Genomic DNA, 26,273 nt, shown 5'->3' with positions numbered 1-26,273 from the left:
ATTAAAAAATAACCAAATAGAAAAATAGCCAAAAGATTTAAGCAGATGTTTCAGAAAAAGTGAAGTGGGAATGATCAGCAAGTATAGGAAAGATGCTCAGTCAGGTGTCGCAGCACAGGCCTGTTAATCCCAGCTACTCAGGAGGCTGAGGCAAGAGGATCACAAGCACAAGACCAGTCTGGCAATTTAGGGAGACCCTTCCTCAAAATAAAAAACAAAAAGGACTAGGGATATAGCTCAGTGTAGAATGTCCCTGGGTTCAGTCCCAGTACCAAAAAATAAGCAAGAAAATGATATAAGCACAATTCAGGGTGACCTGGGCTGGGGAGCACACAGACTCAGAAGGTCCTGGTGACACTTTTTTTTTAAGCTGGGTGATGGGGACAGAAGAGGTTCCTTGTATCCTTGTTCTTTATACAGAACATATTCTTTTCTACCTACCCAACATTTTTTCTAAATATTTATTTATTTTTTAGTTTTCAGCGGACACAACATCTTTGTTTATATGTGGTGCTGGGGATCGAACCCGGGCCGCACGCATGCTAGGCGAGCGCGCTACCGCTTGAGCCACATCCCCAGCCCCCCCTACCCAACATTTAACAAAAGCAACTTATAAAATTAAACAACATTCTAAATAATGTTTTGATGCATGAAAGGCAGATGACCTTGTCACAGTAAACCAGGAAGTCCCTGCCAAAGGCCCCCCAATGTTGGGGACCACTGAAATGAGAAGGGCTTCACTCTCTGAGCTCTGGCTCTGAACTAGGAGCCAGCTGACATGACTGTGAAACTAGAGCAGTTCCTTCCCTCCAGAACAGGAAAGGGACTCCCCCAGCACCTTCAATGGCAACTCCAGTGCAGCAAGTGGTCCAGGTGAGGTGGGGAGAAGCGCTTCTGCGGCCAGAGCTTTGATGCCAGAAGCTAAGCATGATCTTGAATCTGCAGTGAACCTGCTTTCTGGTCCACTCCCCATCTCAGCTGGATCCCACTCAGTCTCTGGCCACGACAGGAGCCAGTGACTCTCAATTCCAACCAGGCCTTCTCTTCCTTCTTCCCTCGCAAGCTCAAGCTCTGAGAACCACGTGACCCCAGTGCCTAACAAGTGTGTCCTAATCCACAAGCCCAAACCCTGATTTTCCAGGTGTATCTTGAGCTGACTACACTACTGGAGTCAACCTTAACTCACCATGGGCAGCCCAAGGTGCTCCTAGAGTGCCAGGCCATGCAGACACACAGCTCACACTGCTGAAATCATTCTGTGCCAAACGCCGACTCCCTGACCTCTGACTCCAACCACATGCACTCACGGCAGCAGGAGATGTGAACTACATACTTGGCACTGTTTTCTCTAAGGTTGGGGTCCCTCCCTTTGTGGTACAAAATACCCAATGTCCTTAGGCCAAGCTACCCACACAGCACCGTCCTCTGGGGAATTCCTGACTGTGGAGAATGGGCCACCCGGTCCTCTCAGGCACTCTGCTGGCCCTAGGAAGGTCCCCCATGGAGGCTGCCCTTTCAGGGTTATGATCAAAAGTGCAAGACCAGCCTCAGCAACTTCTCAATGGGATGCCAGGCCACCCGCCAGAAAAGCCTGCAACTGTGTGTACACGGGCACCAAGCCCAAGCCACCAGCTCTCTTCACACAGTCTTCCCTACACAGGTGCACAGACACAGTGTGACAGGACACACTGAAAGGGCTCAGGAGAGAAGGAGGGGGGCGTGATGGAGCTTCCACAGTCCACCCTCTCAACGCCCCGACTTCTCCACCTCCTGTGCCTATTCCCATCAAACACTGTTCGGCCCTCAGCTCTGCACACGCTTTCTTGCTCCGTCAGGGTCCTCTACAGACTCCCATGTCAACACAGTTGCCCAGCTGCCAGTCAGGAGGTCAGGGGCTCCACCAAGCACTCCACTGCATGACTTCATCAACAATTCCACCCAGTAAAGTTATGTCCCCACTGCTAACCCAGGAAACTGAGGTTGAGAGAAGTCAAGCACTTGGCCTAAAGCAGAGATAGCAAGTGTAGATGTCAGATAGGAGTCAGGTACATCTGGCTTAGAAGTTCATGCTTCCAACCGCCACTTATGCTGGCGGATGGAAACATCTGGCAATGTCTGGAGACATTTTTGATTGTCACAACTGGGGGTGAGGCTTACTATGACACCTATGGGTAGAGGCTAGGGATATACAGGATGACCCCAACAACAAAAACTCATCTAGCTGGGTACAGTGGCACATGCCTGTAATCCTAAGCCGCTCAGGAGGCTGAGGCTGGAGGATCAAAATTTCCAGAACAGCCTTAGCAACTTAGCAAGGCCCTTCTCAAAACTATAAAAGGACTGGGGGGGTATAACCCAGTAGTAGAGCACTCTCCTGGTATGCATAAGGCCCTGGGTTAGACTTCCAGTGCCAAAATAAAAGGGGGGGGAAGACTCATCTGACCCTAAATGTCAATAACCCAAAGCTGAGGTACACTGCTCTACTTTAAAAAGACAAAAAGTCAGAGAAACCATCTTCTGGCTGAAATTCTCTTTGTTTAGGTCACAGTTCACCAGGTCTGCTCCTCCTACCACAGCCAAATACCCAAAATCCACAAGGTTCTCCTCTCTCTTCAACTAGTAGCTGCCCAGTCCTTCCTCAGCTGCAGTTCTTCCAGCCCCAACTGCAACTCCTCTTCTGCCAATCAAGGCTGCCCATGCACCAGCCAACACTACCTGAGCACCAGCTACATTCCCAGAGATATGCTATCTGGGGAATACCAAGATAAATAGGACCCTGTCCCTGCACCCAAGATGCTGGTGGCCCGACGGGGAGACACACAAGGAGACCTACAACTCTAACTGAGGCAAGAATGCACTAAGAGAGGTCAGTGCAGGATGCCAGGAGACCACTGAGGGGCCACACTCAGCTGGGAAGCCGGGGATGGGGGAGGGCGGGGAGGCTCTGAACATGCTTCCTAAAAGCCTAGGATTGAGAAGGAATTAGGTAGAGAGAAATCTTCCCTTCTCAAAGACCCCTCACCAGACCTCTGAGGGTATGATCTCTGAGGATCCAGAAACCGATCACTTTAATTAGAACTCCTGGAGAATCCTGAGGAGAACAGAAGGCCACAGAACAGTCCTGGACTCTCCATGTACCAACTGGATAATTGATGCCTCAGGGAAGGACAGTCACTTGGCTTTCCTTCCTCAGTTCATCCCTACCTGGTTTTTCTGGCTCCGAACCATCCTGCTCTTTGCGGTGGGAGGTAACTGACATTTCGTAAGTGCCCACTGCACAGCAGCCCCTGTGAATTACCTGCCTGATCCCACACAAGGCTCAAAACGTTCTGTGAGGTAGACAGTGTTATCCCTATTACAGATGAGGAAACTGAGGCTCAGCAGTGCAGACACTGGCCCTGTGGACAGTCATGAAACAGGGCAGCAGGGATTCACACCAGTGACCAGAGTCCTCAGTGCCCATATCTATCTGAAGACACCTTTACCGTCATCAATTCAAAAATGTGTTTCACTAAATCTTCACCACCCAGGGCAGCCACGTCCCCGACAGCCAGGCCTCCTGTGCGTCCTCACCTCCTGACCAGGCCTCCCTGGTATTTCTTGCACTGTACTGTGATTATCCACGTGGCTGGGAGTGTCTTGCTTCTGGGATCCAATGTTACTCAGGTCCATGTTCCTAACACTCAGCACAGTGTCCAGCGCACAACAGGCCCAGGAAACAACGAATGAATGCATAAGCAAACCTGGGGCTCTCTGGGCCCAAGCACCACAAATCGACCCCAAGCCAAAGCAGCCTGCCCAGGCAGACAGAGGCCTGGGGAGCAAGCCCAACCCTCCTTGGACTTCTGACAGTCAGTTTTCCCTCCAGCACTAGAACAGGTATGATTGGTTCTTTAGTTGAATATCAGATACCAAAACTGGTTTACGTTTGGGGACCATATTACATAACAATGTCTCTTTAAACCTTAGAACCTTAAAAAAAAGAGCATGACTCTTGCTCTGTCCCTTTTTTTTTTTTTTTTGAGAGAGAATTTTTTTTTTTAATATTTATTTTTCAGTTTTCGGTGGACACAACATCCTTACTTTATTTGTATGTGGTGCTGAGGATCGAACCCAGCGCCCCACGCATGCCAGGCAAGCGCATTACCGCTTGAGCCACATCCCCAGCCCTGCTCTCTCTTTTTGTCAGATGAAGTTCATACATGATGGCAGGAGATGAAGCAGCCAGTTTGGACCATGATATGGATGCCTGGGTTTGAGCAAGGACAGCCACATGATCAAGGGATCCCTGTTCCCAGATGGACCTCACAGAACAGTGAGACAACTACAGCTCTGAACTACAGATTTTCAGACAGTTAAAAGGTGAGGAGTAAATTTCTATTTTGTTTCAGTCTCTGTACTTGGGCTTGCTCTGTTGGAGCAGTTTATTTATTTCTAGTGCTGGGGATTGAACCAGTACTAAATAAATTGCTAGGCAAGTGCTATACCAATGAGCCACACCCCAGTCCTACTGGAGCATTCTAGATAACACCTAATTAAAATAAGAGTGAATATTGTCCACTAATTAATCTACTTTTATTTTTCCTGATTAAAAAAATAGGAATATCAACAATTTCCTGGGGCTAGGGCTCAGCGGTAGAGCACTTGCTTAGCAAATGCAGGGCACTGGGTTCCATCCTCAGCACCGCATAAAAATAAAATAAAGGTATTATGTCCAACTACAACTAAAAAAGAAAATATCTTAAAAAAATAAAATAAAAAACAAGAGCTGGGGTTGTGGCTCAGTGGCAGAGTGCTTGCCTTGCACATGTTAGGTACTAGGCTTGACACTCAGCACCACATAAAAATCAATAAACAAAATAAAGATATTGCATCCATCTAGAAATAAAAAATATTTTAAAAAGATTTCCCAACCAAACTGTAATAAGGCTTTTGTCATTACTAATTTTAAAGCAAAAGCTTTCTTTCTTTTTTTTTTTTTTTTTTTTGGTACTAGGGATTGAACCCAGGATGCTTAACCACTAAGATACATCCCCAGCCCTTTTTTATATTTTATTTAAAAGGAGACGGGGTCTCACTGAGTTGCTTAGAGCCTCATTAAGTTGCTGAGGATGGCTTTAAACTTGTCATCCTCCTGCCTCAGCCTCCCCAGTCACTAGGATTACAGGTGTGTACCACCATGCCCAGCGAATAAGCTGAATGTTGAGCTCAGAGAAGACAAACTCTTTCGAGGTTGGTTTCACCATTGAGGTTTACAGATGTATCGCAGATTTCCAAATAGCCCAGGCTACTCTTTTCTGACAATCTGTCTACATAAACTGCAGCTTGGCTCCCCTCCTCCAGCTCACTATCTGAATCAAAGACACCCAGTGAAAAAATCTGATGAGAAAATGAAGGGTGGCAGCACCTGCTCCCTAAGACTTCCACCCACCCACCCAAACAGGCAAGTGCAGAATGCTTGGCATAGAGCAAGTGCTCAATAAATGTTAAACGGGGTTACTGCTGGCCTGCTGCATGCCGGAAAATGTACTGGACACAAAGATGAATAAATGTAGCCTCAGTCCCCACACTCTGGAACTCCTGCTTTATGGAAGACTGAGAGGCAAAAACCCAGAGGCTGCTCCGGGTATTACTCCACTATGGCATTCCACTGCGCTGTCCCAGACACTGTTCTTCTCATTTCCCACCCTCCCCTAGGTGAGCATGTCCCCTCTCCTGGCTCCGGGAGACTTAGGTGGATGACAACCAAAGGGATCACCACCAGAAGGTTTCACTTGAAAGTTTTACAGGCACCTGACTCCAATGTCTTCTCTCCTTGTGCTCTTCCTATAGCATTGAGTGGTATTGGCATATACCTGTGAAGAACTAGGAGACAATCCTGACCCCTCCCTGCCCCTTACTCTCTCATTGAACTAATCACTATTTTCCAGTTCTACCTTGGAAACCATCTCTCCCCAACTCTGCCTCTAACCTAACTCAAGTCCACCCCCATTTCTCAACTGGATTAGTCTAGCAGCCTCTTAATGGGCTTCCAGGGCCATTTCCTCTGACACATTCTTCAGCATGGCCAGCGATCTTTCTAATCCACAAGCCTGATTATTATTATTAGGTGGTAGTAGTAGTAGTACCAGCGAGTGAACCCAGGGGTGCTTAGCCACTGAGCCACATCCCCAGGCCCTTTCTATTTTTCAATTTGAGACAGGTTCTAAGTTGTTTAGGGCCTCACTAAGTTGCTGAGGCTGGCTTTGAACTTGGCTGACTCAGTCTCCCAGTGGCTGGGATTATAGATGTGCACTATCCACCCCGGCCACAAGATTGATTCTTAAATGCCTTCTCCTTAACTTAAAATTTATTTATTTAATTATTTTTGGTAGTAGGGATTGAACCCAGGGGCGCTTTACACTGAGCTACCTCCCGAGACCCTACAATTTAAAGTCCTTATCTGGGTTTACAAGGTCCCCTACGGCTGAGACAGAGCCTGCTTCCTTTCGCCTTGTCTCCTGTCTTCCACCCAGATCCCTGCCCCCTTCTCCAGCTTTAGGTGTCAGTTTTCTTCGGGGGACAGAAGCCTCCCTGGATTCACCCAGACTACCGGAGCAGCGAAGTGCCTCTACTGCGTCTTCCCTGAGCAAGGGGGGCACTTCTTCCCGCGCAGCAGTATCTCAAGGTCTCCCACCTGAGCCTGAACTCCGGGAAACGATGACACAAATACCAGCAACGCGCACTTGTACGGCATTTACTCGTAACCACAGGTATTTTAAGCACTTTACACCTACTACCTCATTTAACCTTTAGCTCAATCTTGGGCGGTAGATTTTATTATCCTCTCTGCTTCACGGATGAGGAAACCGAGGCAGGGAGCCCAAAGAGCCCAGAGACGCAGCCTGGAGCGGGAACCGGCCTCTCCTGGCCGCGGGCCCCGCGCTGGCGGGCGTCAGGCTGCACCGCGGGCTCGGCCCGGGACCCGAGGGGGCTGAACCGCATCCGCGGAACGAATGAATGAACGGCGCCTCCTGACACGGCCAGCGGCCGCCGCGGCGGCCGCGGCGGACCTGCGCCCTCCCGCCCCCGCCGGCGACAAGCGCAGCCCAGCACCTCGCCCCCTCGCGGCCGCAGAACGCCCACCCGCCGCGGCGCGCGGGGTCAAGGGGCGGTGACAGCCGGAGGCGGGGGCGGAGATGCTACCAGCTGGGGTGTCACCCAGCCCCGGAGGGCACTCTCGCCGCCTCGCCAGGGCAGCAGGTCCGCCCGCCCACTTCCCGCCCGCTCGCCGGGCGGCGCCCCCTCCCAGCGGCCCCGCACCTGCTGCCCGCGGTGTCCCCTCAGCCCGGTTCCCGTCCCATTCCACTTCCCTTCCCTCCCCTCCCCCACACAACCGTCCATGGCGTCCCGCCGCGCCCCATCCTCCGCCGCCTCCGCCCCGGCTCCGGGAACTCCCCCGGCCCCCGGCGCTTGATGACCCTCACCTGCCATGTCCCGGACCCCACCACAGGAGGAGGTGCATCACGGCCGCGAGAAGGCCAGGGACGGCACTTCAGAGCAGACAAAGGGCGCCGCCATGTTAGAGTCGGGCGGAACCGACCTCGCTGGCTTCCCGGCTGCAACTTCCGGCGCATGCGCAACGCTCGCGCTGGATACGCGACCGCGGACCGACGCATGCGCCTAGCTATCCAAAAGTTCTACGTTACTTCTGCGCTTAGAATTGTCCTCATTATAACCCTGCCTTACCACGATGACAGTACCGGCTTCCATGTGTTCAGCGCCTGTTGAGCGCCAGACGCTGCGTTGAGCTCTTTATGTGCATTCTCATTAAATTCTTATAACAACTTTCAAATAGTTTTATTTCCCCCCCTTTTGAAGAAGGGAAAAGGGAGGCTCACAAAGGGTAAATAAATTGTCCATAGTCACACATCTTCTAAGTGATGGAGCAGAGATATGAACCTAGTTGTGACTCCAAAGCTGCAAATCCCATTATATTTTTCTACTTTTTAAACCACCATCACCCGCTCCATGTTTACTCCAGGATTAGCCTGAGTCCACGTGAGGCTGCCCTACAACGGGTGTGTACAGGCCCCGCCCGGCACCTCATTCTATCTCTTTGGTTTCTCAAAGTCATCGACTTCTTCCTTAGTTTGTGGGCTTTCTCCTTTTAATCTTCTGGCCCTGTTTATTTTCCATGATCCGTAATTTTATTTGTTTATTTATTTATTTATCTATTTGTGGTGCTGGGATGGAACCCCGGACTTTGCACGTTAAGCAAGTGCATTCCCACTGAGCTACACCTCCGCCCCGTGATCCACAATTTTAACTACACTCTCACCACCATCGCCACCACCCTACTCTTCTATTCCTTATTTTTTTGTCACATGGATTGGTAAGAATTCCAACGATGGTGAATCAAGCTGCACCTTTTCTCTTTGCCTGCACCCAAACAGCCAATCACAGCTGAAGAAAGTACTCAACAGGACAAGCTATTCCTACATTTTCAGTCTCTGGCCCTTAAGTAAAACGATAGCAAATATCACTTTGGCCAACTCACTATTGTCTTCACAATGACTATGGAAACTAAAAAGTTCAGCAGTTAACATCATGGATTTTTAAGTTTGTTTTTTAACCTATGGTAAGAATATTTAACATGAGCTCTGTCTTTTTAACAAATGTTTAAGTGTGCAATACAGCACAGGCACAGTGTTGTACAACAGCTCTTTAGGGTTACTTTTCTCTTGAAAATAAGCCTTTATGACCATTGGTTAGCAATTCCCTATTTCCCCTTTTCTCCAACCTCTGGCAACCACAATTCTACCCTCTGATATTATTAATTTGACCATTTTTAGATACTTCATAGAAGTGGAATCATATAGTATTTGTCTTCAATGACTGTTTTCTTTCATTTAGTATAATGCCCTCAAGTTTTATCATTGTTGTTGAACATTGCAGGGTTCCTTTTTTAAGGCCAAATAATATTTCATAGTATGTACGTACCACATTTTCTTCATCTACTAATCTACTGATGGACATTTAGGTTATTTCCACATCCTGGCCATTTCAAATAGTGCTGCAATGAACATTGGCATGCTACTATTTCTTTAAGATCCTGATTTCAGTTCTGTAGGATAAATACTTAGAAGTAAGATTGCTGAATCTAATTTTATTTATTTATTATTGATACCAGGGACTGAATCCAGGGATGCTTAACCACTGAATCACATCCCTCAGCCCTTTTTATTTAGGGACAGGGTCTTGCTAAGCCTCCCTAAGTTGCTGAGGCTGGCTTTGAACTTGTCATCCTCCTGCCTCAGCCTCTTAGCCGCTGGGATTACAGGTGTGCACTACCATGCCCTTCCTTATCTATTTATTTTTTCAGTGCTGGAATCAAGCCCAGAATCTTGTACCTGCTAAGCAAGTACTCTACTCGGAGCTACTTTCTCACCCTATTTTTTAATTTATGAGGAATTTCCATGTTGGCCACACCATTTTGCATTCCCAGTAGCTGTGCACAGGGGTTCTGGTTTCTTTGCATCCTCCTCCACCCTGGACTTTCACATCTTTTTTAGGGGGAAATAATAGATTTGGTAAGAATCCTCTTATCTTCCCAATACTGAGTGTACAAATGTGTGTCTATCTGCAATAGATGGGGTTTATCAAGACCCGGCATCCATTCTCTCCAGAATGTAAGAGGTTAAATTTTTACTTCTCAGACTTAATTGGAGTTAGAATCTCACCTATGGATGGATTCTTCTGGTAAGTGAGAACTGGAAGGTGAATGTCATCACAGTCCTGCATATGAGAAAGATCCCCTCTCGTGACCCCCTAGCATGTTTTTGGGGTGCTGGGGATTGAATCCAGGGGTGCTCCATCACTGAGCCCTGATCCTTTTTATTTATTTTTAATTTTGAGACAAGGTTTTGCTAAATTGCCCAGGCCAGCCTTGAACATGCAATCCTTCTGCCTCAGTTTCCTGAGTCACTGGCATTACTGGCGCATACCACCTAACTCAGGCCATAATGTGTGTTTTGTTTTTGTTTTTTGGTACTGGGGATTGAGCTTAGGGGCACTCAACCACCGAGCCACATCCCCAGCCCTATTTTGTATTTTATTTAGAGACAGGGTCTCACTGAGTTGCTTAGTGCTTCACTTTTGCTGAGGCTGGCTTTGAACTTGCAATCCTCCTGCCTCAGCCTCCTGAGTGGCTGGGATTACAGGCATGTGCCACCTCACCTGTCCATGATGTGTTCTTAAACGCAATAATTCCAGGAGTGGTCTCTGATTTCCCGTTTTCTTGATTGTAGCAGAAGTAACAGTTCTTGATTGGTGAGTTCTAAAGTGTTCTGGGAATCACTATTGAAGGTCCACTACAGTGACCACTCTTTCAGCCCTTCAGATGATTTTATAAATACCTAATTTTCTGTATTAAATCCCTCTGTGCTTAAAAGAAGCCTATAAACAACATGGGAATGTTCTGCACCTTGCCTATATCACCACCAGTATCCTGGTTGTAATAGTTTCACAAGTTATTAGAATCAGTGGAGATTGGGTAAAGGATGCAGGGTGGTCTCTCTGTATTATTTCTTACAATTGTATGTAAACCTACAATTATTTCAAAATTAAAATTTTTTTAATTAAAAAGAAAATCTGGGGACTAGGGGTGTAGCTCAGTGGTAGGGTGCTGGCCTAGCATGCCTGAGGCCCTTGCTTCAGTCCCAAGTGCTGAAGAAAAAAGAGGGAGAGAAAGAAAGAAAGGACATGATCAGGAAGGAGAAAGAGTCCAGTGAGCTTTCTGTCTCGGCAGGTGGTGGGTCTTCAAGGCTGAAAATCAGGGGACTGGATTGGAAAGTGATCCCCATGTAATCAATTTCAGGCAGGAAAAAAATCATTACATAAGTTATCACTTATGATGAGAAATATTGTTGCTGGGGGGAGATTGTCTAATGAAGACAAGAGTGCAATTGACCATTCTGGTGGGAATAAAGACAGGAAGAGCTGCTTACAACTGCACTGCAATCTCCAGAAATGAAAGTCTGAGGGTTTACGTTCTCAGCATAACACAGGGTCAGAGACCAGGGCCGCTCTTGACCACTGGGGGGGAAAAATACACACACACACACACACACACACACACACTTTACATATATATGTAAAGTGTTCCTGGGTTCAATCTCAAGTACCAATGAGAGAGAGAGAGAATTAGAAAGGGGATATTTGGGTGGACAGCAGTTTCCCAACTCCCCAAATCCAAAATCCAATGAGAACTCCTTGCCAGTGGAAGCAGCCCCTCTTCCCATCTGCTGATCCTCATTTCCATGGGAGCGTAGTGGTCTCACCTGAGGATGTTATTGCTCAAGGGCAGGCTGATTGCTTGAGAAGGCTCCACCCACCTCTCTGGCTTCCAGATCTGTGAGAATAGCTTCCAAGAAACCTCAAGGACCAGCCTGAGTCTGACGTAGTTTACAAAACAAGCCTTGGGCAATTAAGTGAACAGAAACCTAGGGAACAGGGGCATGACTGGATTCTAGAGGAGCTGTGTCAGGGAGGAAAGAACACAACAACATTCAACTTCACTGAATTTGTAACAGGGGTTCACTTGATGCTTTGACTATATTCCTTCTGGCTTTGAAAATTACATGTCCCCCCCCAGCCCCAAATCTTCTTTTCCCTAAACTTCTCCCTGATCTTCTTTTTCCTAATCTTCTCCCCCATTTTCTTTTCCCTGATCTCCTTCCTGATGTCTCCTCCCTAATCTCATTTTCTCTGAATCACCTCTGTAAAAGTCCCCTGTTCCTGAAGATAGGCAGAATCACAGCCTTTGGGACAGGAGTCTCCTGTGTCTCCCCTTTGCTAGCAAAGCAATAAACCTTCTTTTTCCTTTTTTCTCAAAACCATGTCCTCATTATTGGATTGGCATCAGAGACAAGGACTGAGATTTCGGCAACAAATTTATGAATATGACATAAGGGCACATGGCAGAGATTTGGGATTTTGTTCTTCAAGTGGAAATAGTGTTTCTGTTGTTGTTTTGTACTAGGGATTAAACCCAGGGGGTGCTTTACCACTGAGCCACATCCCCAGCCCTTTTTATTTTTTTTATTTTGAGACAGGGTCTCACTAAGTTGCTTAGAGCTTTGCTAAGTTGCTGAGGCTGGCCTTGAACTTGTGATCTTCCTGCCCCAGCCTCCCAAGTTGCTGGGATTACAGGCATGTGCCACCATACCTGGTTCAAATTGAAATAGTTATAAGAGCTCAACTGAGTGATTGAAATCTGGACTCTCCATTGGCCTTTATCAAATGAAGCTGGATGCCAGAAACTCCTTAGGACTGTGTGGAAGAAAGAAGCCCAACCCTGGGCTCCATGGCTGGATGGGGCAGGCACCAAGTCCTCTGTCCAACCCGAGAGGGGATGATTCCCAGTTGCCTGGTTTCTCGCCAGAGATCACTGCTTCAGTATGTTACCAGCCGGTGCCCCAAGTCCCACCCAATATCCTCTCCACTCAACCACCAGAGTGACATGAGTGACATGCGGAGTCTCCAGCCTACCCCTCACCCACCTGCCACCTGAAGGTTTCTGTCCACATGGGAACAAGCCTGTGTTTTCCCAGCAACTGGAATTTTTCAGGTAATTAGCCACCTCATAGGCATAAACTTGAAAAGCTGTAGATGAACCAACATACATGTGTTTATACAATTTAGATTATTGATTTGATGACACAAATATTGAAAATCTGAGTTATATAGCTCATAACTTCTAAGTGAGCTACTCATAACTTTTTTTTTTTTTTTTGGTACTGGGGATTGAACTCAGGGGTACTCGACCCCTGAGCCACATCCCCAGCCCTATTTTGTATTTCATTTACAGACAGGGGCTCACTAAGTTGCTTAGTGCCTCGCTTTTGCTGAGGCTGGCTTTGAACTCATGATTCTCCTGTCTTAGCCTCCCGAGCCCATGGGATTACAGGCATGTGCCACCGCACCCAGCTACACATAATTTATCAAGTATACTTTTTGCCCTCTGCCCACTCATCATGAAATGGTTTCTGTTTCCTTTTTGCAGAGCTGGGGACTGAGTTGTACCCCCAGTCCCTTTTATCCTATTTATTTATTTAGATGGACACAACACAATTTTTGTGTGGTGCTGAGGATTGAACCCGGGTCCTGCCAGTGCTAGGCGAGCGCTCTACCTCTGAGCCACAATCCCAGCCCCCTTTTTTTTCCTATTGTTTTGGTTTTTGGACACAGGATCTCGCTATGTTATCCAGGCTGGACCCAAACTCATACCTCAGCCTCCTGAGTAGCTTTCCGTTTTGAAATATGTGTCAGATACTCAAAATTAGAAAAAATAAAACATTTTCTATATGGCCATCATATGGACTCAGGAGTTTTATTTATTCTTTGTTTCTTTTAGTGCAGAAGTGTTAAAGCAAATTCCAGGCATCATGACACTCTACTCTGATATATTTCAGCGTGCAACCATTAAAAAATAATCCTGGGGCTGGGGTTGTGGCTAAAAAATATGAACTCAAGGAAAAAAATACTTTTATGTAGATTCTAAAAAATGTAACCTCTGAGGCCCCCACCTCCCCCGACCTTGGGTATAAAGTTCCAAACATTTCCAGACTCAAGGTCCAGAGAATTTTAAGTGATAGCCTCTCTGGACCCTGCAGTCAATAAACCTGCTTCTTGATTCCTTGGTGTTTGGCCTCTTCTGCCCTACATCACAACCACAAGAGTGGGATCCCAGATAGAATAAATTAGACTCCTATGTATGTATAATCTGCCAAAATTCATTCTACAATCATGTATAACTAAAAAGAGCAAATAAAATAATGATAATGATAATGATAATCATCATCATCATCCTGCCGAGTGCTCTGGTGCATGCCTATAATCCCAGCAGCTGGGGAGACTGAGGCAGGAGGATTGTGAGTTCAAAGTCAGCCTCGACAACTTGGGGAGGCCCTAAACAACTCAGTGAGACCCTGTCTCAAAATAAAATACAAAAAAGGGCTGGAGATGTGGCTCAGTGGTTAAGCACCCCTGGGTTCAGTTCACAGTATCAATCAATGATGCCATGGCTCATGTCTTTTTTTTTTTTTTTAAGAGAGAGAGAATTTTTTAATATTTATTTATTTATTTTTTAGTTTTTGGCGGACACAACATCTTTGTTTGTAGTGGTGCTGAGGATCGAACCCGGGCCGCACGCATGCCAGGTGAGCGCGCGCTACTGCTTGAGCCACATCCCCAGCCCCCATGGCTCATGTCTTAATCCCAGCAAGTCAGAATCTAAGGCAGGAGGATTGCAGGTTTGAGGCTCAGCCTGGACAATTTAGCAAAACCTTGCCTTGAAATTTAAAAATACAAATGATAAAAGGGGCTGGGTGTAAATTTCTACAGTAGAGTGCCCCACACTACAAAGGGAAAAAAAAAAAGAACATATTGTTTTGGAATCATTGGCTATCCAACCATAATCAAAAATTTCTAGTTTTCTCCAACTGTCTTTTCGTGATTGCTTTGTTCAAGTCAGGATTCACAGAGGGCCTCCCGTCACGGCCACACTGGGTGGTGGTGGTGGTGGTGTTCCAAACCGTCTTTTTGAGTCACTTTTGTTCTGATGTTTTCCGTTCATTCCATTCCGTTGCCTCGTGGCAGAAATGGGTCACCCGTCTCTCAGAACTTCCTACACTCTGGACTTCCCTGCTTCTCATTCTGTCCCATAAGCTGTACTTTGTCCCCCTGTTCCCCATTACTTAACCCCAGGCCTGAGTAGACTCAAACCGGCCTGTGGGTGAGAGCACACAGCTGAGACCTTCGGAAAGCATCCCCTGGGGCCTCTGGGTGGGGAGCTGGACAGCCAGCCTTCTCCTCCGGAAAATTCCCATCAACTTTCCACTTGTAGTGGAATCTTCCTTCCTTATCTGAAGCAATGATTTCATTAGTGATTGGAAAAATCATGCCTTGGCCTGAATCAGCTGGAATTTTTCTGTAAATAACAATTCCTCCCAACAACCAGGTCTGTATGGTAACCCAGAAATGTAGTTCATTGAGGAGAAGGAAGACAGAAGTTTTTTTTCTTTCTAAAAAGTAACATTAGCCGGACACGGTGGCGCATGCTGGCACATGCCTATCATTCCAGCACTTCGGGAGGCTGAGGCAGGAGGATCACAAGTTCAAAGCCAGCCTCAGCAAAAACAAGGTGCTAAGGGACTCAGCGAGACCCCGTCTCTAAATAAAATACAAAATAGGGCTGGGGATGTGGCTCAGTGATTGAGTGCCCCTGAGTTCAATCCCCAGTTTCCCTGGATTAGTCCCAATTAGTCTCATGTCTAAGCCAAGGTCACAGGTTTGGGAGAAGGACCTAGCAGAGGTGAACACCCTTCTCATCACATGGTATCAGAGCTGCCTACTATCACATGGGCACGGCTGTTAAGAATTTTTTTTTTATTTGTGGTAAAATATATATTGCTAAAATGACATTTTAAGTCATTTAATGCAGGCAAAAATATTTGGCGAGGATTTCATTTTGTTTTAGTTTCTTTGTTATTTGCCTAGCATGTTCGTTTTCTATTGATGCTGTACCAAGTCACCACAATACAGTCACTAAAGGTAACACAAATTTATTCTCTGCGGATCATCGACACCCACCAAATCAAGGAGCACAGGAAGGCTCCTCCCTGGAGTTGCTAGGGAAGAATCCTTTTCCTGCCTTTTCCCAGCCTCCAGAGGCACCTGGGTTTTTTGGCTCAGCGTCTCTTCCTCTGTTGCTGTGATACTATGATATTTTTTTGTCCATGGTCCCTAGCTCCAGGGATTAGAACAATAAGGGTGTCTTTGGTTCCCAAAGAGGCTTCAAGGCCATAAAGGTGAGGAGCCCTTATTAGGAAGGTGGGGCACTTTCAGCCTCAGGAAGCAAGGTCTCTCTCCTACCCACCCCACCCCCCCTTCACCTGCTCCCTTTTCTCCCCAAGGTAGGTCTTAGAAACTAGAGCTTCCTGAGATGGGCCACAGAGAAGAAAAACCTACCCTAACCTTCCCCCCACCCTTTCTACCTCAGAGATGGCCATAGAAAACATTACCTGAGAGTAGATCTTTTTTCTTTCTTTCTTTTAAAAAAAAAAAACAATCTGTATTGCTGAGGATTGACCCCAGGGCCTTGGGCATGCTAGACAAGCGCTCACCCCTGAGCTGCCGCCAGCCCATGAAGCTCTCAAACCTCTCCTGGCAGGAGCAGTCCTGCCCGTGCCCCAGAGGGAGGGGTGCAGGCACACAGTGCCACTGGGCTCTGCCCTCAGTCCAGCAGATCTAGATGAGACCACCTCTACCCAGTCACCCACGCTTTAGTCACGCTCATGCCTTGAAGTCTCCATAAAAGCCCAAAATGACAGAGAGCTTTCCGGGAGTTGAACACCTAGAGGTTCCTGGAGGGTGGCACACCAGGAGGGCATGGAAGCTCTTCCCCACTTCGCGTGTGCCTGGCCCCGTTCACCTCTTCTCCTGTCTGTTTTGTAACATCCCCTGCAATAAACCGACTAAAGAGGGTGTTTCCTGGAGTCCCGGGAGCTGCTCTTGCAAATCAATCGAACTCCAATTTCGGTGGGTCCGAAGCCCAAGTGTCTGAACTGAGCAGTCCTGGGGACCCAGCCCTCAGCCTCTGGGATCTGATGTCGTCCCCAGGTAGACATTGTCAGAGTTGAAATAGAGGACACCCCGCTGGCACCCGGCCACCTGCGACAGTGTAGTCTGAGAAACTGAATTGAGCTGGTTCCTTCCCCTGTGACAGAATCTCCAAAGCCAGCCATGGTGCATCGAGGCCTCACGTGCTCCTGGCCTTCCTCCTCCTCCATGCGTCTTTCTATTCCGGCCAGGAAAGGTTCGATTCCCAGGACTCCTGTGATTAGACTGGGCTCAGCCGCGGAATCCAGGATCATCTCCTCAAGTCAAAGTCCACAGCCTTAATCACATCTGCAGAGTCCCTTCTGCCTTGGAAGGTAACCCATCCCGGGGTCCTGGGGCGGGGACACCTCCAGTGGACCATGATCCTGCTGGCCAGGCCGGGTTACCTCTTTTTTATGGAAACGATGCCGTTCCCATTTAATGCAGCTCGGTTGACTTTCCTTCTAAAGTCCATCTCTTTTTCAGTGAACTCAGTGGTTGGCCTGAGTATCTGCAGCACCCGTTTTAGATGGGAAACAAACCAACAAAGTGAGGTGGTGAAACGGGCAGATAATGGCAGATCTGGGAAACTGAGGCCTGCTGAGAAGGTTCCAGAGACCCAGCCCAAGTCAGGAAGCAGCTAGAGTTGGGAAAACATAGTGTCCCTTTTATAGGAAGCCTGTCCCCTGGACCTAACAACAATCGTGTTGACATAGCCCTGCTGATCAAAGCAAGCCCCTAACTGCCCTGGGCCAGTTCCTGTGGCTCACTCAGCGGATCCGGTCCGGATCTGGTGAATATAAAAGATCTGGTCCCCGGAGTGGGGTGGCTACATCCTGCAAGAGGTAGCAAGGACTTCTCCCAGTCCCAGGCAGGCACTGTGAGTGGCATGGCTCCCTCAGAGGACTCCAGGGACTGCAGAACCAGCCTCAAAGACACCGGCCTAGAGACCAGCTCTGGTAAGAGGTGGCACAGGGCACCTCAGCCCTGGAGAAAGATCAGCTTCGGTAAAGGGGAGGTGGGCAGGCCAGGTGGGGTCTGACGACAGACACCCCACAGTGGAGTGGGGGACTTCACGTATTGCCTGAATTGACCAGCTGACCAGAACATAAGCTTTCTTCTGAGTCCATGGCGTGGTGAAGAGTGAAGAATTAAGAGAACGGGCATGTTGTTTGGTTCACCTGAAAAGTTAGTTTTTTAAGAGAACAGACTGTGGTTTTAGATAGACCAGCTCTGACTCTTGCTTTATCGATAATTGATTTTTTCGTTCACTCTTCTACCACCTAATAGGCTCTGAGCTAGGGAGAAGGTGGGGTACAACAGTTAGAGTAGGGATCCCCAAGTAGATGACACCAGGTGTGGATAGGACTCTCTGAGGCCATGGACAAAAGTATGTGTGGGGAGAAGCCAGGTGTGAGGGTGCATACCTATAATCCCAGGGATTTGGGAGGCTGAGGCAAGAGGATCCCAAGTTAAAAGCCTGTCTCAGAAACTTAGCAAAACCCTGTCTCAAAATAAAAAGGGCTATAGCTCATTGGTAGTGCACCCTCTGGATTCAATCCCCAATTCCACAAATAAAATTAAATTTAAAGGGCTGGGGAGCCGGGCACAGTGGCGAATGCCTGTAATCCCAGCATCTAGGGAGGCTGATTCAGGAGAGAGTTCAAAGCCAGCCTCAGCAAAAGTGAGGCACTAAGCAACTCAGTGGGACCCTGTCTCTAAATAAAATACTTTAAAATAGGGCTGGGGATGTGGCTCAGTGGTCGAGTGTCCCTGAGTTCAATCCTTGGTACCACAAAGAAAATAACATTTAAAGGCCTGGGGTATAACAGCTCAGTGGTAGACTGTTTGCCTAGCATGCATGAACCCCTGGATTTAATCCCCAATACTGCAAAAAATGTTTGAAATATGAAAAGATTGTATGGGGGTGGGGGGCAGTACGTGGAGCAGCACAGTGTGTCCCAAGAACCACCAACACCCACATGAATTAAGCTCCAGTTTCCTCACCTCTATGAGGTGGCCCTGGCCTTCCTCTTGATTGAGGACCCTGCTATTCTCAGTGTGCTCCATGGACCAACAGACGCAGCCTCTCTTGGGAGTCTGTTAGAAGGGCAGAATCTCAGCCCCCACCCCCACGAGCTGCACTCTAACAAGGTCCCTGGGCAGTTCACGTGCACAGTAAAGTGGAGGAGCCCCCATGTGCTCAACTTGGGGCTCCAAGGTGGTGATGAAGACAGGGTTTGGGCTGGGGGTGCAACAGAGCCGTAGATTGCTTTCCCAGTGTGTGCAAGGCCCCAGGTTCCACCCCAAGCACCACCAAAAACACATAGAGTAAAAATAAATCCATGACCCCATATTCTGAACCCCCAGCTGTCCTGTCACGTGGGTCACTTAAGTCCTACAGAACAGATGAAAGAATGCATTGGGAGACCTCGTCCCTGGCTGTGCCAACACCAACCTTGGTCTTTTCCTTCCTTCTAGGTGGGAAGTGGGCCTGCTGTCACAAGGCCATCCCTACGGCTCACATGACTTTCGTTATTGACTGTGTCCGTGGGAAACAGCTCTCCCTAGCAGCTCCCCCAGTGCTGCCCCAAGTCCCCAGCCCCAGCCAGGGACCTGTCACTCTGCCAATGAAGACCTATATTGTGTTCTGTGGGGAAAACCAGCCCCAATCAGCTTTGGACATCCCCTTGGGTGGGGGGTGCCTTGCCCAGGCCAAGGATGCCCTGCCACCCCGCCCACCCCGCAGAGGGGCTGTGGACCCCTCTTCCCCCCCAGATAGCCCACCCTGCCCCCAGGGAACTCCTAAAGCCAAGGGGAGGCCCCTGAAGACTGGGCCTGCGAGGTCTTCAACCTGGGGGACAGTCAAGGGCTCCCTCAAAGCCCTCTCTTCCTGTGTCTGTGGGCAGACGGATTAACGGGAAGGGCCGGGCTGTGGGAGGAGGGGTTGGCATGCCAGGTTCCAGTGCTCAAGGGCTGTGACTCCCAGGCCAGCCTCCCGTCCCCTGGGCCCACTAAAGGACAAAAGAATCAGCCAACCGGTGCACATCTGCCTCCTCCATCCTTCCCATCCCTGCCAGCCTTTCAACAGAGGCCGACCAGGACCCCCCTGCAGGGAAAGAGATTCATCGTTCACCCAGCAGATACTAAAGGAGCATCTTCTATGTGAGGCCCTGGGCAAGGCCCGGGACATCGTTCTGGTTTTCACAAAGCTTCTATTCTTGGGGCAGGAGGCGGGAAGAAGGGTTAAACAAGCAAGCCAATAAATAAAAAGACGATTTTGAACCGTGATGAGTGCTAGGCAGGAACTGGAGCGAGCCACTGGGCCTGGCATGGCTGGGGGACAGCTTTCCTCATATGGTGCTTGGGAGAGGTCTTGTCAAGCAGGTGACACTTAAAGGACCATTGGAAAAATGGGAAGGAGCCAGCTTGTGGGAATCCACCCTCTCCAGGGCACCTGCTGCATCTAGACATTGTAGAGGCCGGTGCCCCTGCGTGACAGGCAGGGTCGGCATGTGGCTGCGGCCATCTTGGCTCAGAGGCAGGCCTGGAGGTGGCTGGGACGGGCCATTGGAGGGTGGGGCAGGGGGTTGGGAGGCTCAGGGAAGTGGCCACAGGAAACTAACCCAGAAGGCAGCCTGGGTGGGGGGGATGTGACCATGGAAAATAGGGGGACCTGGCTTCCCAGAAGGGGTGGAGGTGCTCAGAAATGAAATGGGCAGCACATTTGAACAAATGGAGAGATGACTTATTGAGCATCACCCACCCCAGGCTCATACTGCCCTCTAGGGACACAGGAAACAAGGGAGCCAGGGAGCCTGGTCCTCACAGGCCAGTCAGTTTCCAGAGCAAGGCGGGGTCACTGATGGCTTAAGTACCTGGATAAAAACTGCTGAATGTTCATTTATTTATTCAGTGACAATTTAACTAGGGCTTTACAAACCCTGACAATTAACACATATTGACTGGGAAATGCAGGTCCAAGGGAGCACTGTTTTGTGCCCATTTCACTGGTTAGGAACCGAGGCCCAGAGAGGTTGAGGACTGCATTCAAGCTCCCACAGGCTGGTACAGTTGAGTTTAATCTGGTGCCCAAGTTCTCATTCCTAACAGTGGGCCTCCTTTGGGAAGGACCTGTCCTCTAAGCTGAGGGACCCTGAGAGGCTACACATAACTCTACTCTAGCAGCCTACAGCCTAGTGGGCAAGAAAAGAAGGGATGCAGTTACCAGTTCCCAATAGCTATGACAGCACGTGCGGGGCACCACGGCACATGCCTGTAATCCCAGTCACTTGGGAGGCTGAGGCAGGAGGATTGCAAGTTCAGGACCAGCCTCGGAAACTTAGTAGAACCCTGCCCCAAAGTAAGAGTATGAAGCTCTGTGGTAAAGCTCCCTTCTTTCAATCCCCAGTAACATAGTAATAACAATAACAACTATTATGGTTTAGGTATGAGGTGTCCCCCAAAAGCTCATGGGTGAGACAATGCAAGAAAGCTTAGAGGTGAAACAATCCGGTTATGAGAGCTTTAACCTAATCAGTGTATTAATCCCCCGATGGGGTTAACTGGGTGGTGGCTGTAGGCAGGTAGGTGTGGCTGCAGGAGGTGGGTCCCTGGGGGCACGCCTTTGGGGTATATATTTTGTCCTTGTTGAGTAGAGCTCAACAAGGTGCCACGTCCTGGTGCCACGTCCACCACACCCTTCTGCCAAGTTCTCCCTCACCTTGGGCCCAGAGCAATGGAACTGGCTGTCTACAGTCAGAGACCTCTGAGACTGTGAGCCCAGAATAAACTTTTCCTCCTCTAAAATTATTCTTTTTAGGTCTTTTGGTCACAGCAGTGAAAAAGCTGACTCAAACAATAAAAATGAATAAAATAAAATTTTGAAACATAAGTGTAACAGCAAGGACACAGAGGAAGGTGACCAGTTCACTCTGGGGACAGGGGGTCAGGGAGGGCATCCTGCAGGAAGTGACAGCTAAACAGATCTGACTAGAGATTGAGTACACAATGGGAGGGGACCCACGGGGCTTTAGGCAGGAGGATCAGGGCCACTCAGTCTGACCATTCATTGATTCATTCACCAAGTATTTATTAGTCACCACTGTATGCCAGGATCTGGGCTAGACCCTGGAATGGATCAATGAAGAAGACAGACAAAGCCCAGTGTGAAGGAGCTTGCCCTCTGGTTGGGGACATAAGCAATGCACATCTGGAGAGCAGAGATCAAATCAGAGATCAAAGAGATTAGAAGCCTTCAGATCTTATTCTGGAATGGGACACAGGAAATTGGGAGCAGACAGTCCCGGGCCCAGCCTCACCTTTGAAAAGAATGTGGACAGAATGTCGGAAACCCTGGAGGCTGAGCCAAGGGGAGCCAAGGGGAGCCACTAGCGGGAAGGTGACAGTTATAATCTGGATGACGGGCTGGCAATGGAACTCAGTGGAAGAGCACTTACTTAGCATGCATGGGGCCTTGGGTTCGATCCCAGCAGGGTAAAAATACTAAGAGTAACCTGGGTGACATATGTCCATTAGGAAAGCTGACAAAGCTCCCTGCCTCCTTCTATCTTGAGGTCAGCCAAAGTCAAGGCATTGGAAGAAAGGGTGGTCTGTGGCTGCACATCTACAACCCACCAGCAGGTGTCGCTCTATCCTCAGATAGGAGGGCACTGAGCTTCTGGAAGCACCTGCCAGGCACAGGTGGGTCTGTTTTCAGAAGCCAATGCCCCTTTCATCCTGAATAATAAGTGTTCATTCTGTGCGGGGCATAGTGACATTTCAGAATTTAGTAGTGGGGGTCTGGTGAAGATTCAGAGGGACCATTCATTTATCACTTGCTCAGTAAAGGTGGCTGTCATTGTTCCTATTGTCCAGATATTTTTATTCTATTATTTACTTATTTTGGTACCAGGGATTAATCCCAGGGGCTTTTAACCACTGAGCCACATCCCCAGCCCTTTCCTTTACTTTTATTTTGAGGGTCTTTCTAAGTTGCTTAGGGCCTCACTCAGTTGCTGAAGCTGACTTTGAATTTGTGATCCTCCTGCCTCGGCCTCCGAGCTGCTGAGATGACAGGTGTGTGCCACCACACCCGGCTTAATTCATTTTTTTTCCCCTTATAGTACTGAGGATTGAACTCAGTAGTGCCAACCTCTGGGCTACTTCCCAGCCCCTATTATTTCTTTTTTTATTTTGAGACAAGGCCTCCCTGCGCTGCCCAGGCTGACCTTGAACTTGCCATGCTCCTGCCTCAGCCTTCCGAGTCTCTCTGATTACAGGCGTGCCTATGGGCCAGACGGTTCTTAGGTACCACATGCAACACCAGTTGACTTCACCAGCTCCAGTCTCGGGAGTGGGTATGATTTTCATTGCCATTTACAGATGAGGAAATGGAGGCACAGAGAAGTTCGACACTCTGCTCATGGTCACAAATCAGAAAGATTCCAAGCCTGGCGTGGAAGCAGAGGGTGCTTTAGCGCTCAGTGCACCTTGATGAATGTGTAAGTGAGGAGGAGTGAACGCTTCCCACGGACCCAGGGCAGGGCCTGGTGTGCACAGGAGCGTTTGGTGACTGAGTGGGTGACTGGCCCTCCACATGGTGGAGGAGCGAGCAGGAACATGGGAAGACGATGGCTTCAGGAGGGTACCCACATGTAGGAGACCCTGAGACATGTGGGGAGGTGGAGCATGTCCCGCTCCCTCCCCCACTGCAGCTCTGGTCAGGGGCCAAGGCTGGTGACAGGAGAGCCATCGGCATGGAGGTGGGTGACTACAGCCACTCAGAGAAAGCTTGGAGGAGGCCGCCAACAGGCCCAAGGTTAAGGGCTCCTAAGATGGTTCGGGCTGGGCTAGGGGCATGTACGGCTCCGTGGCAAAGTGCTTGCCTAGCATACAGAGGCCCTGGGATCCACCCCAAGCACTGCCTAAATAAACGAATAAATATTTTTATTTTTGGAATAAGCAAAAAAAAAAAAAAAATCCCCCGGTGTCGCCAATGCTGTCTGATTCTCTGGGGGCCGAGCTGCTTTACTTGCCTTTGAGCCATTTCACAACTCCGTGTATTGTAAAACACACAGGCATGCCGCACAGGTGTGTCTACAGTAAACAGGTTCCGTCCTGCCCTGTGGATGGGGCCTGGGATCCACACCCCCCACCACGGAAGAAGCTCATTCACTCCAGTATTCCCCGATCTACAGCTCTGCTGTCCTCGATTCTCCCCTGAACTGGTCACTACATCTTACTGGTTCCCTCCTTAACTGAGAGGCGAGTAAAACCTCTGTGTGTGTGTGTGTGTGTGTGTGTGTGTGAGAGAGAGAGAGAGACAGAGACAGAGACAGAGAGAGAGAGAGACAGAGAGAGAGAGAGAGGTGTGTGCTGTGGATGGAACATGGAACCCAGGGCCTTGCACACACCAGGCAAGCGTTCTACCCCTGAGCTCCACCCCAGACCGAGGCTGTAAAATCTTCAGTGAGAATGTCAAGTGGAAAACCAGCCTGGGGTTTCCTCAAACAAGCACAGAGCTACCACATGACCCAGCAGCTCCACTCCTGGGCACACACCCACGGGCACAGGACGACACGCTCACACGAAACCCGCACGCCAGCCCTATGAGTCACAAAAGCCTAGAGGTGAGAACAACCCAAGTGACCATCGACTGACGAATGGACAGACAAACCACAGTGTGTCCGTCCATACAGCATTGAAACAGAGGTGGCTTGACCTTAGGTTTTTTTCCCTACCAACCAAAGTTACAGGTGCTTACGGATTGACTCCATCAATCAGTAAGTGGAAGACTTCACTGAACCGGCGAGGGATCAAGTTTGGTGCTCTAGGTTGGCTGCCATGCCTCTCAGGAGCCTGTCCCCAGCCCCTGGTATGTAGGTAGTCAAGCGACCTGCCCTCTCCTCTCAGTTCCCTGGGGCCAGCAGCCTGGCTCTGTGCCCTGCAGGGAGCACCCAGAGGACCCCCACCCCTTCCTGTAGCCCCTAGACTCCCACAGGAAGCCCCATGGCTTAGGACTGGTCCCTGATGGCTGGGGACAGAGGACACCTGGGGTCCAGGCTGAGGGCTGGCCTGGCTGTGCTGACTGTGAACAGTACCCTCCCCAGAGCCCCTGGCTCGGCCACAGGCCAGCAGGTTCTAGCCCCTGCCCCCAAGGACCCTCTCTTGTTTGGGGCCAGAGCCTGGAGCAGTGAGACTTTGTCTTGCCCAGAAAGCCACTGCCGCCATCTCACAAGAGCTTGGCATTTCCTGAGTTTACACTAAACCCCAGCTGGCTGGCTCCTCAGAGCCACCCTGGGAGGGCACTGTGCCCACCTTGGAGATGCCAGAGGAGCAGGCCTCCCGGGGCTTCCCTTCCAGTGCATCCCCAGGGCCCAGACTGGGTCTCCTAAGAGGAGCAGGGGCTTTAAGTTCCAGTCTTGATGGTTCCAGGGACAGTGGGGATAGTGGGACCAAATCTAAAGGAGACCACAGCAGCTGAGCCTTCCCGGTGTCCTCAGAGTGTGGCGCAGGTGAGCAGCCGTCACCTACTGTGTACCAAGCACGTCACACGTTGACTCACCAAATGTACAAGCAACCCTGGCAGCAGAGACCATCGGTGCCACTTTACGGAAAGCCCACTGAGTCCCAGGGGTTAAGTTACCTGCTCGAAATCGCAGGCTCAGAAGCAGCAGGGTCTAGATCCGCTCCCAGGTGGTCTGGCTCCAGGGTCTTTGACCGACCCCTCCCCTCTTTACTGAGGCTTGTTTGCTTATATTTTAGTCCAATAAACATTGGCTTTGTTCCTTTTCCATCCAGACTTTGGAGCAAGAGGGCAGAATAAGCCCCGTCCAGCATGGGGAACAGTATCCAGGACTGGGAGCAGGCGGAGGGAGGTGGCGTCCACGGAGGGTGGGGGCCTGAGATCTTCATTTCACCTCCACCATACCTTGCTGTGTGGCCCTGGGAAAGGGCTAGCCTCTCTGAGCCTAGGTCGCCCCATCATATCTTGAGTTTTGGCTGGCTCCCTGAGAGGTGTCCCTGGCCAACCAAGTGGGAGGTGAGGCTCTGCCCGCCCTCCCCCGAGGGCACGCAGACTTTCATACCAGTGGGTTCCTTTTGAAGAAAAGGTTTGGGAAGGAGATCGGAATCAGTCAGGCCTGAGGCTCCCTGGGCTTGGTGTCTGGGCTGGAGTCTCTGAAGGGCTTTCTGGGGGAAGAGGCCTTTGACCTTAAAAAGGGGAACATCTTCTGTCGTCTTGCTACAGGGCTGGGACCTTCTGTGAACCTGAGGCAGCACAGAGTCTAGAGAGCCACAGTTTAGTGGGAATGACGCCTGGCATTTTTGCCAGAGGCAATGGTTGAAAGGTGACCCTGCTCCGGGATTAGGGCGGATCCTGCTGCCTGGATCCTGGCGCCCACTACTTTGGAGTTCCCGTGGAGTTCTCCCGGGGGTTCCGGGAGAATGGGCGCCGGGAGCCCAGTGGAGGGAGTGTGTTCCCGGGAAGTGTGTGTGGAGTTCGCGGATAAAGAGTTGCCGTTTGAAGCTACAAGGCTTGGTGGCGGCTCGGTTATTTTGTGCCCAGCCAGACTGCGGCAACAGAGGCCCCCTTTCCAACCCCAGAAAGATTTCAGACATGTCACTCAGAG

General features: G+C 49.5%; 2 protein-coding genes across 2 annotated transcripts in view; one reads left to right on the top strand and one right to left on the bottom strand.

The window, feature by feature from the left end:
* Zbtb17 (zinc finger and BTB domain containing 17) overlaps positions 1-7,600 on the bottom strand; it is a 33,159-nt gene extending 25,559 nt beyond the window's left edge. Inside the window, exon 1 of the mRNA XM_046469054.2 lies at positions 7,467-7,600. Within this exon, the coding sequence (XP_046325010.1) occupies positions 7,467-7,473 (7 nt within the window). The 5' untranslated portion in view covers positions 7,474-7,600. The remainder of the gene's footprint in view (positions 1-7,466) is intronic.
* Positions 7,601-17,444: 9,844 nt separating this feature from the next.
* Srarp (steroid receptor associated and regulated protein) lies at positions 17,445-19,932 on the top strand. Its single transcript, XM_046469051.2, has 2 exons — positions 17,445-17,600; positions 19,123-19,932. The coding sequence occupies exons 1-2, from the start codon at positions 17,531-17,533 to the stop codon at positions 19,557-19,559; spliced, it is 507 nt and encodes a 168-aa protein (XP_046325007.1). The 5' UTR covers positions 17,445-17,530; the 3' UTR covers positions 19,560-19,932.
* Positions 19,933-26,273: the final 6,341 nt, after the last annotated feature.

The sequence above is a fragment of the Marmota monax genome, unplaced genomic scaffold (assembly GCF_021218885.2).
Source record: "Marmota monax isolate L192 unplaced genomic scaffold, Marmota_monax_Labrador192_F-V1.1 WCK01_AAM20220418_F8-fsc00008, whole genome shotgun sequence".
Taxonomy (NCBI): Eukaryota; Metazoa; Chordata; class Mammalia; order Rodentia; family Sciuridae; genus Marmota; species Marmota monax.
The sequence above is the reverse complement of the archived record's forward strand: the minus strand, read 5'-3'. Positions and strand labels throughout refer to the sequence as shown.

Bases quoted from the DNA above. Each gene is read 5' to 3' on its own strand.
- Srarp (XM_046469051.2), top strand. From the start codon at position 17,531: ATGGCTCCCTCAGAGGACTCCAGGGACTGCAGAACCAGCCTCAAAGAC. The intron at 17,601-19,122 runs GTAAGAGGTGGC...CCTTCCTTCTAG, and splicing joins CGGCCTAGAGACCAGCTCTG to GTGGGAAGTGGGCCTGCTGT.